This window comes from Bison bison, unplaced genomic scaffold (genome assembly GCF_000754665.1).
Source record: "Bison bison bison isolate TAMUID 2011002044 unplaced genomic scaffold, Bison_UMD1.0 scf7180017864068, whole genome shotgun sequence".
Classification (NCBI taxonomy): domain Eukaryota; kingdom Metazoa; phylum Chordata; class Mammalia; order Artiodactyla; family Bovidae; genus Bison; species Bison bison.
The window spans coordinates 8063787-8079096 of record NW_011494640.1 but is presented as its reverse complement, the minus strand read 5'-3'; the positions used below and the strand labels follow the sequence as shown (position 1 = coordinate 8079096).

Genomic DNA, 15310 nt, shown 5'->3' with positions numbered 1-15310 from the left:
CAGGCTCCCCCATCCCTGGGATTCTCCAGGCAAGAACACTGGAGTGGGTTGCCATTTCCTTCTCCAATGCATGAAAGTGAAAAGTGAAAGTGAGGTCGCTCAGTTGTGTCTGACTCTTAGCGACCCCATGGACTGCAGCCTACCAGGCTCCTCCATCCATGGGATTTTCCAGGCAAGAGTACTGGAGTGGGGTGCCATTGCCTTCTCCGGATCATAGTATAAATAGATGCTAAATTAGTATTATCCGAAGTGAACAAAACCACATTTCCATGAAAGACACTTTTCCAGTTCTGAGGGAGGATAAGGTGGAGGTCAAAGATAGCCTTTTCAGTTTTTCAATCACTGGCTCTTCAAAGAGCAAATAACTAAGGAGAAACCAAAGCAAGAGATTCTGAGAAACCTCACTAGCTCCTGGGTGGGTGACACTGGCCTGGGGAAGATGGGGACCATTTGTCACTCTTCCAAGTCTCAGAACAGGAACAGCTAAGACTTGAAAAATTACAGAAATGCTGAATACCAAAGAAAGAAATATTCTGGTGAAATATTTAGATGTATATTGAGGGCATGTGTGCGTGCATGCTAGGTTGCTTCAGTCATGTCTGACTCTTTGCGACCCCATGGACTGTAGCCCGCCAAGCTCTTCTGTCCGTGGGATTCTCCAAGTAAGAATACTGGAGTGAGTTGCCATTTCCTCCTCCAGGGAGGAATTTCCTCCCGACCCAGGAATTGAACCCATGCCTCATGTCTCCTGCTTTGGCAGCTGGGTTCTTTACCAGCGGTGCAGCCTGTGACGCCAAGGAAGATTCATAAAATAAGAAGTATTAACCAGTTCTTTTGAAATATATTCCATGAAACACATTCAGTTATTCTCTTAGATATCAGAATAAGACTGTCCATCATCTGGCACCACTAATGAGTTTGAACTTCTTTATTTGGAAATGTTTATTCCCCAAAAGATTTGGCATCTTCTGGTAGATATAAGCAAATATTAACATATCCTCAAGTTCTGGTATCAAGTGGATAATTTATAGTGTGATTGCCAGTTAACTTTTGATAATATAATTGTTTTATTATATTTCTGCTATGAATATCATATTTAGTATTAAGTTCTAAGTAATTAGATGTTATAGCAACCCACTCCAGTATTCTTGCCTGGAGAATCTCATAGACAGAGGAGCCTGGTGGGCTACAGTCCATGGGGTCACAAACAGACATAACTTAGGGACTAAAAACAGCAACAACAATTAGATATGATATGTACATTGTGTCAAGATTTTTAAAAAGAGTGTTTCTCCAAACCAATGTTTCTTGGTAACTTTTTATTCATGTCAAAGACTGGGAGAGAAACCTTACCACTTTGATAGTTTTCATCAAACAAGATATTTCATATGAGTTTATGAGAGTTCCTAATATAACTATCTTTGGGCTACTAGTAAAGCTAGAGTAATAAGCTGAGAAAGTAGATAACTATGACAACCAATATAACTCACTAGGAAGTGCTAAAATAAGATTTAATATCACTTCATATTTTACCTTAAATATTAAATTGGTTTCTGAACTTAAGAACTAAGAACTCTTCCCCTTCAATGCTAAGATACTAGTACTTAATACGTACTTCTAGAATTCATTTTTAACAGACACTACGCATGACCAACTGGGTCCAAATGAAATGCTACAACCCACATGAATATAACTAAGTCGCAGTCCTTGCCATGCAGCTCACAACCTCCAGTCATCACTCCCAGAACCCCCCCTTAGAGACAGCAATCAATCTGAAGAGCTAGGAAACCCATTGTTCTATGTGGAATGACATTGCCTTTTTTTTTTAAGGGGAGAAGGGTAATTCAGGATTTCCAGGACCACCTGGACCTCCAGGGCAAAGTGGACCAAAAGGACCACCTGGTAAAGATATTATTTCCTTCATGTTGCTCTCAGTGAAGAAAGAGTAGCTCGTCAGGAAAGCCGTCATCCTTTTCTGTTCATGCCAATAGGAGTACGTGGAGAGCCTGGCACAGTGAAGATCATCTCCCTTCCAGGAAGCCCAGGCCCACCTGGTTCAGCTGGAGAACCAGGGATGCAAGGAGAACCCGGGCCCCCGGGACCACCAGGAGATCCAGGTGTGGGATCACTAGAAAGTAGTTGAACCAAACTTCTTGTAGGAGATTTGGAAACAAATGATACAACTTCACAGAAAATGTTACACATTATAAGTGTTTGTAATAATCTGCTTTCAGTCAGTTCAGTTCAGTTGCTCAGTTATGTCTTATTCTTTGTAACCCCATGGACTGCAGCACGCTAGGCCTCCCTGTCCATCACCAACTCCCGGAGTTTACTCAGGCTCATGTCCATTGAGTTGGTGATGCCATCCGACCATCTCATCCTCTGTCCTCCCCTTCTTCTCCTGCCTTCAATCTTTCCCAGCATCAGGGTCTTTTCAAATGAGTCAGCTCTTCACATCAGGTGGCCAAAGGACTGAGCTTATTTTACTCTAGGCCAGCAAATAAAAGAACTTTTGACCCTATTGACAACTGGTGTTTATAGTATAAAGTTGAGCAAATACACTATAGGGCACTCAGGATTGTTTTTTATTAAGGTAAAAGTATGAAGTCTATCTTCTCTGAAAACTGCCAGTTTTAGAGCTCTATTTCTAAATGACTGCCTGAATAAACCCCAGTTCTATGTAAAATATTTATACCTTTCCAACAATTTGCACGGCACTTGGAAAATTAATAAATGCAAATGTACTTACTATTATGAAATCTTTTAAAATTATTGGTGCATAGAAATTGAACTAACCCCTTTCTATTGGCCTAGCATATTGTAATAGACCCCTGGATGGAATTGTTGTGTTCTAGGTTCAACTGAATCACCTGAGAGATAAGAGAGATTTTATTACTTTGATTAATACAAGGGCATAGTGAATTCTGGAGTAGCATTAATCTAAATGGTAGCACAGTACTAAGATGCTGTATTTCATATACCCCTAGTTCATTTTTTAGTTTTCTTTTCTCCCTTGGGGAGTAGATTGTAGCATGTTGGATGACCAGTTGTCCCAGTCTGCACAGGGATGAGGGTCTCTTCTATTTGTAGGATTTCTGTTATTGACACTGGGGAAGTCTCGGGTAAACTGGGATGGTTGGCCACCTTGCCTTTTATCCTATATGAACCATTCAATACAATGTTGGTTTTTTGCTTTAGGACCCTGTGGGCCAAAAGGTAAACCAGGGGAGGATGGTCCACCAGGAACTCCTGGACCAACTGGAGAAAAAGGCAACAAAGGTTCTAAAGGAGAGCAAGGTAAAAGAAAAAAACAAAACCAGCTGGCTGTTCTTCACTGAGGGAGAGCTATTCTCTGTATATACAGAGAAAGGAGACTTGTTTGAACTTATGAGAACTCTAAATATTTCCGCGTGTGCAGTGCAGAGAAGACTAAGCCAGGGGCAAAACATTCTTTTTGAAGTAGACAATCAAGAGTTATTGGAATATACCATTATTCCTATGTCTTAACTGGGCAAATGTACTCCTGATTTTTAACCTGCAGGCTCATAGATCTAATGAAACACCAATTTTATTTTCAGAAAAGCTGATACTGCGTACTTAGTTAATAACATCTACCTCTAAGCGTGGCACCTGATTTTGATACCTACTGTAGAAAGTGATGATCTACTTGTTTAACATTAAGGTTTATAGACTTCAATTAAGAATGGGTTTTACTTATTGGCATGTTGATACACATGCATCTTATGAGATAAGAGCATGGCAGAGTTAATAAAGCACATAGACTGATATAGAATTTGCAAACTATCATACTTATATAATTTTGCTATTGTAAAATAAGTTAAAATCAGTTTTTTAGTATTAATCTAATTTACAACAGAAATATATGAAATGCACATTTTTTTCCAAAGAAGAGAAAAACGGTGGCACCTAAGTTATAGTTGGAAAAATATTACTTTGATATGAATAGAAGAGCAACTTAGTATCATTATTCAGGAAAGCCATCTTCTAACTATGCCATTCTTGAATACAATTTAACAACTCATGTGTGTGTCCTGAAAAGGGGCCTCTTTTAAGTACTTCAGTCTGAACATAAGCTTATATGTGTCAATTTGATATGCCTGAATCGAACTCTACCTTCTTGCAAAAGTTTCAAAAGCACCCTTCTAGAAAATATCTAAATGTCCAAATCTTAGTTTTTAGGATTGAGTCTTTGTTAAAGTAAGAAAAAATTATAAATGTGATTTCCCAATTCATTGACATATGCCCAGATCTACTATGACACAATTGTATAAACATTAGAGATTTGTCTTTAAAAATTCAAATATAATGCTGCTGCTAAGTCACTTTGGTCGTGTCCGACTCTGTGCGACCCCAAAGACGGCAGCCCACCAGGCTCCCCCATCCCTGGGATTCTCCAGGCAAGAACACTGGAGTGGGTGCCATTTCCTTCTCCAATGCATGAAAGTGAAAAGTGAAAGTGAAGTCGCTCAGCTAGCTAATAATAATAATTGCATAATTGCTTATGATTTAGTACTGTCCTGAGTGCACTTTAAGACACTATTAATCATTCGATTTTCGTCAAAGTGTGTTTTTCAAAGTGGTAAAAGCAAAACTCCTATTAATAATTATATGAATTTAAAAACTTTGCTGGCCACATCTGGCTTTCAAAATGGGGCCATAGCAAGATTGAGGATACTACAAAACAAACTGTTGAGAATTACTAGCAAGTAGACAGAGATGGTCTTGATGCCAGGCACCACAGGGCAACATAGAGATGAAGAACTGATCTCAAAAAACCCATCATCAGATATACACAAATATTTATAACAAGAGGCATTTGTAATAAAATAGTCAACATTTAAGAAAGTTCTTTGGCCATTTTATAAACCATACTTGTTTAGGACTCCTTTCTACAGTTGAGGCTTAATAAATATATATAAATATTTGAATTAGTATTTTGGATAAACAAGTTTGAGGTTTTGTTTGTGTTGCCACATGTATAGTGTGTTTTCTAAAGGACCACCTGGATCCGATGGCCTGCCAGGCTTGAAGGGGAAACCTGGAGACACTGGACCACCTGCAGCAGGGGCAGTGATGAGGGGCTTTGTCTTTACCCGGCACAGCCAGACCACAGCGATTCCCTCCTGTCCAGAAGGGACAGAGCCGCTCTATAGTGGGTTTTCTCTTCTCTTTGTACAAGGAAATGAACAAGCCCATGGACAGGACCTGGGTAATGCCCCTGTCTAATTTCTATCCACTTCGTTCCATATACAGACAGTACATTTTTATGGCATGGGGTACTTCCCTCTGAAGTTAAGTATAAACAACCTGAGTATCTTTAGCACTTTTTTTTAATTTTGTTTTTTAATTTTTACAATGGTGTGTTGGTTTCTGCCATCCAACAATGCAAAGCAGCCAGAATTATACATCCATCTCCTCCCTCCTTCCCCTCCCTCCAGCCCATCTTTCCAGGTCATCATAGAGCACGGCTACACAGCGATTTCTCAGCAGCTATCCATCTTACACCTGATAGTATATATCTGCACTGATGCTGCTTTCTCCATCCATCCCACTCTCTCCCTCCCCTACTGTATCCACAAGTCTCTACATCCGTGTCTCCATTCCTTCCCTGCAAATAAGTTCAACAATACTTTTTAAAGAGAGTACATAAGACATTGCCCTCATGTCTAATATTCATTCTGGATTGTAAGCTCTAGAAGGAGCCAATCTAGTTGGTCTTATTCAACAAAAACAACTTTTGCTTAAATAACCTGTCTGCTGTTCAGGCTTAAAAGTAAAATCTGTTCCAAAGCTTGGCCTGGTTATTGGCCATCACATACATATGAAGAACTGGGGATACTTTGAAGCAAAAACATTTTCTCAAAGACCTCCGCTAGTCCTCAAGTTCTAGATGATTAGAAAGGGCCCCGGAAAGTGTTAAGGTGGAAGAAGGAAGGAGGATTTATGTCCCTATTGGATCTTTAATTCCTATCAGTATTAAAACTTTTCAATCACACATTTTGCAAATAGCTCTTTTGTGTTGTTTTTCTCCAGTTTTTGCCATGTTATGTTTTAATTAGCTTCTATCTAGTAATGATAATCAAAATAATTGGAATTCACTGAAAGTGATACTCAGTCTGATGTTTTATTAGGAACACTTGGCAGCTGCCTGCAGCGATTTACCACAATGCCATTCTTATTCTGCAATATCAACGATGTATGTAATTTTGCATCTCGAAACGACTATTCATACTGGCTGTCAACACCAGCTATGATACCAATGGACATGGCTCCAATTACTGGCAGGGCCCTGGAGCCTTATATTAGCAGGTAAAATCCCAGTCCCTTAGTTTCATGATGGCAACAGGTGAATCACTTCCTTTGCCACAGAATGCAAGGCAGCACGCCGTGGTACAGAAAGTGCTGACGCGCCCGTATTTTTTGTTTTATGTTACAGATGTACAGTCTGTGAAGGTCCTGCAATTGCCATAGCTGTTCACAGCCAAACCACTGATATCCCTCCCTGTCCTGCTGGCTGGATTTCTCTCTGGAAAGGCTTTTCTTTCATCATGGTAAGGAGAAAAGGAACAGTACATTCATAGTAAACATTATCCATGGAATCTTATGTGGTCTCCAGGAATGATATTGTTAGACATCAGTATGCACAATCTGCTGTGAATATTTGCTTGAAAATCTGAAAATATGCTTTAAGTTTGTTTTTATAAATAATAGAGCATTTAAAAAAACAGACTTCTCAGAAAGAGATTACCCACATATTCTAAGACCCTTTGAAGTTCCTATGAAGATGGGAACTAAAAGAGAAATAGCCTTTTAAAGAAAAATTCTCCAGATGCAAGTACTAAATGAAGAAATCTATGGATTGACATTTGTGATTTTGATACCTGCACAGATGTGGTTGGTGATTATTCATATTTTGTGTAACATCATTTATGATACCTTATTCTCCCTTGTTTACTCAATCACTAATCAACAAATATTTATTGAATGCCTTTCTGTGCTATGACCATTCTAGGCACTAGGATACCAGCAGTGAACCAAAGTTCCTGCTCTCATGGAGTTTCTTTCATAGTGCTAGACATGTGAGTGAGACGACAACTTAACAATAGTAGTACATAGTGAGTTCAGATGGTGAGCAGTCCTATGGAGAAAATAAAGCAAGATAAGAGGAGAGACTGATAGGGATGAGGTCAAGGAAAGCTTTTTGGAGCAGGCCCCTGAATGACAAAAAAAGAACATGTCAGACCTGGGCGGAAAAAGCATTCTAGGCAAAATAAACAGCTTTTAGATTATTTTCGATGATTATGCTTCAACTTGGAAGGCACCTGGAGTGTTATAGTAAATTTGGGTAAATAAGCACAAGAAGTTCAATTCATGCTTGCTTTTTTTTGTCTTCTATTACCAAAAAAAAAAAAAAGTAGAGCATTGAAAATGTGAGCACTATGCACAGAATTCTTATTTGGATCTTTTTCTTGTGATAGTTCACAAGTGCTGGTTCGGAGGGTGCTGGGCAAGCACTCGCATCCCCCGGCTCCTGCCTGGAAGAATTCCGAGCCAGTCCATTTATAGAATGTCACGGAAGAGGAACATGTAACTACTATTCAAACTCCTACAGTTTCTGGTTGGCTTCATTAGACCCCAAAAGAATGTTCAGGTAACTATTCAAAGTTAAGTTTAATCTGATGACTCAACTGCGTAACTTTTCAAAGGTTGCCTGGGTTAGATTTTCATTCCCCGTGTGCTGATGTACTTACATTAAAAAAAAAAATCTCCCTGTGCCAATAGAATCCTGTTTAGCTTGGCACTGTCAGTGTACAAGAGGTCTAGAGTCAACAAGTAGCCCTGGTTTGTGATACTGTACCAATAAAGACCAAAAAATATTATTTTTGTCATCATTAAAAAGATTTAATATTGATATATGAATTTATAGACTACTGAATAAACTACTAAAGTGAAGGTGTTAGTTGATCAGTCATGTCTGACTCTTTGCGACTCCATGGACTGTAGCCCATGGACTGTGGCTCTTCTGTCCATGGAATTTTCCAGGCAAGAATACTGGAGTGGGTTGCCATTTCCTTCTCCAGTGGATCTTCCCAACGCAGGGATTGAACCTGGGTCTCTTGCATTACAGGCAGATTCTTTACTGTCTGAGCCACAAGTGGGCTCAAAAATGGAGAAGGCAATGGCAACCCACTCCAGTACTCTTGCCTGGGAAATCCCATGACGGAGGGGCCTGGTAGGCTGCAGTCCATGGGGTCGCTAAGAGTTGGACACGACTGAACGACTTCACTTTCACTTTTCACTTTCATGCATTGGAGAAGGAAATGGCAACCCACTCCAGTGTTCTTGCCTGAAGAATCCCAGGGACGGGGGAGCCTGGTGGGCTGCCATCTATGGGGTCGCACAGAGTCGGACACGACTGACGTCACTTAGCAGCAGCAGGGCTCAAAAAAAAAAACAAAACCACAAAAACTATTACATGATCTACTAATTTTAATTTATCGTGTTGGAAGACTTTTGAGTATTACAGAGAATTAAAAGGGTAGGAGTATTTCTTCAGGAAAAAAAAGATCTGTAAGTTTGCATTTGTAAGTTACTGCTAAATACAACTAAAATGATAAAGTGTTGACATATATATTTTTTCATAAACATACCTCCCTGAAATAAAGTTTAGGTGAGCTACCATATTTATTAACAAAACTCAGACCCAGGATGTATTTCCCTTTTATCTGTACATTGATGAGATTTTTGGTGTTTTTTTGCTTTTGTTTTTTATTTCAGAAAACCTATTCCATCAACTGTGAAAGCTGGGGAGTTAGAAAACATAATAAGTCGCTGTCAAGTGTGCATGAAGAGGAGACCATGAAGAAATAAAAAATAAAACTGTTACTTTTCATCCTAAATAACTAAGTAATATTGCAGAACATGCACTTATTTAAGTATCTTTCTTGCTTGGAACAGCAGTACAAAGTTTCTATTTGTTTCCCCACACAACAAAGCCTTCTTTTAAGTTAGTTCTGTGATACTGGTCTCTAAATATGTACTGTATCAAAGTTCCCTAATGCAAAGCACTAAGCTTTTCACAAAGTATCACCAAAATCTTGTATTCCACTTTTATCCAATGCACTAAGTAAATGGCGATTGTATAAAGTTTGATACTACAAGTGAAGAGCTATTTGGTCCACTGGATTCCCAGGATTCACCCCCTTTCTATTCCAGTCTTGGAGACTCAGGGAGGCTAATTCTGTTTTAGATTGCCTGATCACCCGCTTCCCAAAGCTTTAGACCCTGGGTAGGGAAGGGGATGAAATGGGATATTAGAGCATCATGAATAAACTGGACTTTCAAACCTGGTGAGTAATCTAAGACCTAAGGGAACCAGAATTGAATTGAGGCTCATGGATTGTCTAGTGCTTTCTCAAACACACCCAAGACTAAGGCCAGAAGGGGATTGCCCTGAATGGAATAATAATAGCCTTGGAAATACTGTATGGTTTTGGTTTACATTTTTTAAAAGACATTTTTGTTTGTCCATTGAATTCATTTCACTACAGCAATATAGCTTGCTTATATTCAAATAGATATAATTTTTACCCTTAGTAAATTAACTACACCCACACAAATAACAAATTCCTTGATATGCACTTTATCCCCATCCCTATAAATGTTGGTGCATACCTTATAAACTAGCAGTTCAGCAACCCATGGAATAACTGAAGGCATTTGTTGGCTAATCAGGCTCAAAATATTTTTCATTTGCTCTAAATATTCCATTTAACCTGGGTGTTCAGAGATGTATTCTCTTGTTAACTACATAATTCTTCCTTTGTTAATGACATGTTTTTGATATTACATATTCTTAAACCATTTGAAGAGTCCATTGTGTAAAAATTTTGATGTACAAATTGTATAGATTGGTGGTTGTATGTCTTAAAACTTGCTTTTCAGTGTGTTGATACATTCCCAAGTTTACCTAATTCAACTTAAGATTTTATTCAACACCAAGTCATATCCCAGGCACTGCACTAAATTATAGACACTAAGGGGATGAAAAGAGACTTGTTTCTGATCCAATATCTCAGAGAAGGTAGCTTACTGTTTCTGTTAAGAATTCTACATGTCTAAGTTGTTTTTCCTCCTTTTTTCCCTTTGTTCTTGTATTTCATCAGAATAATTCAGCAGGCCTCAATAAAGGCTCAAAAATAATATTTATGCCCAGGGAAAGCCCAGGACATGTAGCTTCTCCTAGGCATTACAGAAGTCAAGGTGTGAAAATGTTAAGAAAATGAAAATCTACAAAACCTTAAAGACCATTTATACTTGATAGTAGCACTATTTGATTAATCTCAGAGGCCAGATGTTCAGAGATAAAGCTCTGCAGATGCTTCTTAATCCACCAAGGTGGAGTTGGTGGTGCTGATATTTAAATTCAGGTTATTGCTTCGACCTCAGTTGCTTTGTAAATGAAGGTGTGACCCCAGAGGAAAGCACACAGTGTGACCTTGGTTGGCATCCCTCACTGCTCATGTGACTGCTGTCAAATGATTTTTACATTTAAGCTGAGAAGTGCATTTTACTTAGATTATTTGCTTAGACTCATCTTATACTAAGACTTTTTTTTTTCTCTAAAAATATCCAACTTTCTTAATTGTACCATAATGGCATAGGGCTTAGCTGATCTACACAAACCCTCTGTAGGTCAGCAATTCTCAAAATGTGGTCCCTGGACCAGCAGCATCAGCAGCATCTGGGTACTTGCCATAATGCAAATGCTTAGCGTAGACATTTAGAATCAGAAACTCTGGGGGAAAGGCCCAGAAATGCATATTTTAACAAGCTTCTCCAGGTGATTTCTGATTGAGAAGAACTGTTCTAGGCAAACTTCCAAGAAACTATTCTACAGACAGTTACCAGTTAAGGCCAACCAATATTACTCCATCCATAGCTCTCTTTAAAGTCCAAAATCACAAGTGACCTCAAGGTCATCTAATTTTACTAGTAAGTTAAAGCCTTATATTGGTGCTAATGGCAAATGACTGGCCTCTGCTTGTCCCCAGGCTCCCTCTTTTCTTGTCCCATTATCAGTGTTTAACTTCTGAGGAAAACAAGTGATGCTAAACATTAGATCCCAATGAAGCCGTATTCAAAGTGGCTCGGTTCCCCTTGTAAGACTGAGCATTGAAACACAGCTCATGAGCATTACTTTCCAGATACCCATCAGTAGTTTATAAAGCTATGAAGATTTAACTTTGTAGATAAAATGTAAATAACTTGTTTCTTTTAAATCTGGGGCTTCAACTTTGGAATTTCACAGTGTGCTGAAATAATGGGTTTCTCAGAGGTGTTTTTGCAAGATAAACATTATTAAATAACTTATTTATAAAAGTATTACAATAATTCTAAATTTGAATTTTATTGCTAATTTAACTTACAAAGATTTTTCTATGCATCCAGTGCAACTTACCGCTACTAAACTTAATTTAATATTTACTCTATAACCAAATGAAATATATTTAAAATATATTGAATATTTTATATTATTATATCTTGACAGAATTACAATGTTGTACTAATATTTCTGTAATTACACCTTAAATATTTTGTTGTTGTATTGTCTAAGAATAAAATTGAAAAATTTATATCTGATCTTATTTTTTTCAAAATATAAACAAATTAATTTGGGGGGATTGTAAAAATAGTATATGTTCACTGTAAAAAATAACAGTAATTATGAAGACTATATAAAAATTGCCATGATCTAACCCCTCACCCCCATCCAAGAAAATTAAGATATTATCATCTCAGACTTTTTTCTTGTTGACATATTTTCAAATCAATAGGTAAGAACTAATCAGTATTTATATGGATTTTTCTACATAAATCAATGAATAGGATGACATTTAGTTTTATTATGGATGTATTATGAACATTTTATTTCATATTTGTCCAATTGTTTCCTCAGGATAAATCTCTAGGAGGAAAACTGCAAAAATCAAAGGAGTTGCAATCTTAGGCCTTTGAGATTATATATATATATATATATATATACACATACACACATGTTCTCCAGAAACACTGCTAGAATTTCTAGTTGCATCAATGCAATGTTATGAAAACTTTTATCTCCTTATGCTTTTACCAATATTGGACATTGCTGTTCTTTCACAGTTTTGCCAGTCTCAATTTACATTTTGCTCATTATCAGCAAGGCTGAACATTTACCACTTTAAATTAGTATTGGGGTTTTTATTTAATATATTTTAATTAATATGTGAGTTTTTTTTTCCTGTGAAAGGCCTAATCATATCTTTATGCATTTCCTATTGAGGTATTTAAGGAGTTTTCATAAATCAAGAGGAAAAGGTATAAATTACAGAAGTTATGGATCTTATATTTTGATGTTTCCCATTTATAATGCACCCTATTCAAGGAAAAATATTCATAAAATTTCAAAGGTAGAGAACTGGTAAAGATGAATGCCTTTAATAGACAAAAATCTGAACTCTCATGGTTAAGGAACTTTTGGGGTGTGTCAAATGACAATAAAGATATCATCATATGAAAACACAGAATGAATGGTGATGCTGGGCAATAATTCTAAGAAAACCAAGAAAATTGTTGCCCAAATATTTAGAAACAGTTTCATAATTGGACCAAAAAATTAATTAGAAAACATTTTGATCAAAAAGTATACTAATGCATTTTAATTAACTTATTTTTACAAGCAGAAGAATGAATGCTGTGTTGAGTTCATTATCTCTACTTATAAGCCTGTTTATAAGAAAGAAAAGTCCTATAGAAATAAAAGTCCTATAGAAAGAAAAGCCTTCATCAGTCTCTAGGGGATTCCTTGTAACTTGTTGACAGGGCACTTGCAGAGCACTTAGTGTGGCTAGTTCACCTCAGTCTTACCCCAGCTCTGCTTACTGGAAACTAAAAGACAACCAAACACAGAACGCAAAGCAACTGACTTTGAATCATCATCGACATCGTTCAGTCAGTCTCGTCTGACTCTCTGCGACCCCAAGGACTGCAGCACGCCAGCCTTCCCTGTCCTTCACTATCTCCTGGAGTTTGCTCACACTCATGTCCATTGAGTCAGTGATGCCATCCAACCACCTCATGTTCTGTTGTCCCCTTCTCCTGCCTTGAATCTTTCCCAGCATCAGGATCTTTTCCAATGAGTCGACTCTTTGCATCAGGTGGCCAAAGTATTGGAGCTTCAGCTTCAGCATCAGTTCTTTCAATGAATAGTAGGGTTGATTTCCTTTAGGATTGATGGGTTTGATCTCCTTGCTATCCAAGGGACTCTCAAGACTCTTCTCCAGCACCACAGTTCAAAAGCATCATTCTTTAGCACTCAGTTTTCTTTATAGTCCAACTCTCACATCCATACATGACTACTGGAAAAACCCTAACTTTGACTACATGGACCTTTGTTGGCCAACTGATGTTTCTGCTTTTTAATATGCTGTCTAGGTTTGTCACAGCTTTTCTTCCAAGGAGCAAGCGTTTCTTAATTTCATGGCCACAGTCACCATCTGCAGTGATTTTGGAGCCCAAGGGAAAAAAAGTCTCTCACTGTTTCCATTGTTTCCCCATCTATCTGCCATGAAGTGATGGAACCTGATGCCATGATCTTCATTTTTTGAATGTTGAGTTTTAAGCCAGTTTTTTTTTTTCACTCTCCTCTTTCACTTTCATCAAGAGGCGCTTTAGTTCGTCTTCACTTTCTGCCATTAAGGGTTGTGTCACTGCATATCTGAGGTTATTGATATTTCTCCCATTAATCTTGATTCCAGCTTGTGCTTCAGCCAGCCTGGTATTTCACATGATGTACTTTGCATGTAAGTTAAATAAGCAGGGTGACAATATACAGCCTTGATGTATTCCTTTCCCAATTTGGAACCAGTCTGTTGTTCCCTGTCCAGTTCTAACAGTTGCTTCTTGACCTGCATACAGATTTCTCAGGAGGCAGGTAAGGTGGTCTGGTATTCCCATCTCTTAAAGAATTTTCCAGGTTGTTGTGATCCACACAGTCGAAGGCTTTAGTGTAGTCAATGAGGCATTAGTAGATGTTTTTCTGGAATTCTCTTGCTTTTTCTATGATCCGACAGATGTTGGCAATCTGATCTCTGACTCCTGCCTTTTCTAAATCCAGCTTGTACCTCTGGAAGTTCTCGGTTCACAGACTATTGAAGCCTAGCTTGAAGGATTTTGAGCATTACCTTGCTAGCACGTGAAATGAGTGCAACTGTGTGGTAGTTTGAACATTCTTTGGCATTACCTTTCTTTGGGACTTGAATGAAAACTGACCTTTTCCAATCCTGTGGCCACTGCTGAGTTTTCCAAATTTGCTGGCATACTGAGTGCAGCACTTTCACAGTATCATCTTTTAGGATTTGAAATAGCTTAGCTGGAATTCCATCACCTCCACTAGCTTTGTTCATAGTGGTGCTTCTTAAGGCCCATTTGACTTTGCACTCCAGGACGTCTGACTCTAGGTGACTGATCACACCATTGTGGATATTCAGGTCATTAAGATCTTTTCTGTATAGTTCTTCTGTGTATTCTTGCCACCTCTTCTTAATCTCTTCTGCTTCTGTTAGGTCCATACTGTTTCTGTCCTTTATTGTGCCCATCTTTGCATGAAATATCCCTTGATACCTCTAATTTTCTTGAAGAGATCTCTAGTCTTTCCCATTCTATTGTTTCCCCCTATTTCTTTGCATGTTCACTTAGGAAGGCTTTCTTATTTCCTCACTATTCTTTGCAACTCCGCATTCAGATGGGCATCTTTCCTTTTCTCCTTTGCCTTTTGCTTCTCTTCTTTTCTCAGCTATTTGCAAGGCCTCCTCAGACCAGGCTCAATTTAACCATTCAGAGAAATACTACCCTCTCTAGGTTTTTTGGAGACTTTAAGGTGTTTCTAAAAATGATAACACTGCTCAAAACCTTTTTAGAACTATTGCTTTGGAATTATCCTTAACTGCAATTTATCGGTCAAATAAGGAAATAGATCTCATTACTTTATACCCAAGACCTACAACATGCTCAATATGGTTGCTCCATGAAAGCAGATGAGTAAGATATAGACCTTGGTCTCAAACATGGAACTTATCATCTGGTACTATAAAATAAAGCAAATACATAGATAATTATAATATGCAACAGAATGTGACAAATACTGTAAGAGTCAATAGACAATGGTTCATAAGTTGGAGGCCTCATAAAATCACAAAAGTGGATTTTTTAGGTGGTCTTTCAAGGTTAGTTAGAATTTCAAGAAACA

At 38.0% G+C, this 15310-nt stretch overlaps 1 protein-coding gene across 1 annotated transcript in view; it reads left to right on the top strand.

Annotated features, from left to right (window-relative positions):
* COL4A3 (collagen, type IV, alpha 3 (Goodpasture antigen)) overlaps positions 1–11657 on the top strand; it is a 161406-nt gene extending 149749 nt beyond the window's left edge. Inside the window, exons 45-52 of the mRNA XM_010837048.1 lie at positions 1831–1902; positions 1992–2117; positions 3199–3297; positions 5018–5230; positions 6153–6330; positions 6458–6572; positions 7500–7672; positions 8800–11657. Coding sequence (XP_010835350.1) covers positions 1831–1902; positions 1992–2117; positions 3199–3297; positions 5018–5230; positions 6153–6330; positions 6458–6572; positions 7500–7672; positions 8800–8884 — 1061 coding nt within the window. The 3' untranslated portion in view covers positions 8885–11657. The remainder of the gene's footprint in view (positions 1–1830; positions 1903–1991; positions 2118–3198; positions 3298–5017; positions 5231–6152; positions 6331–6457; positions 6573–7499; positions 7673–8799) is intronic.
* Positions 11658–15310: the final 3653 nt, after the last annotated feature.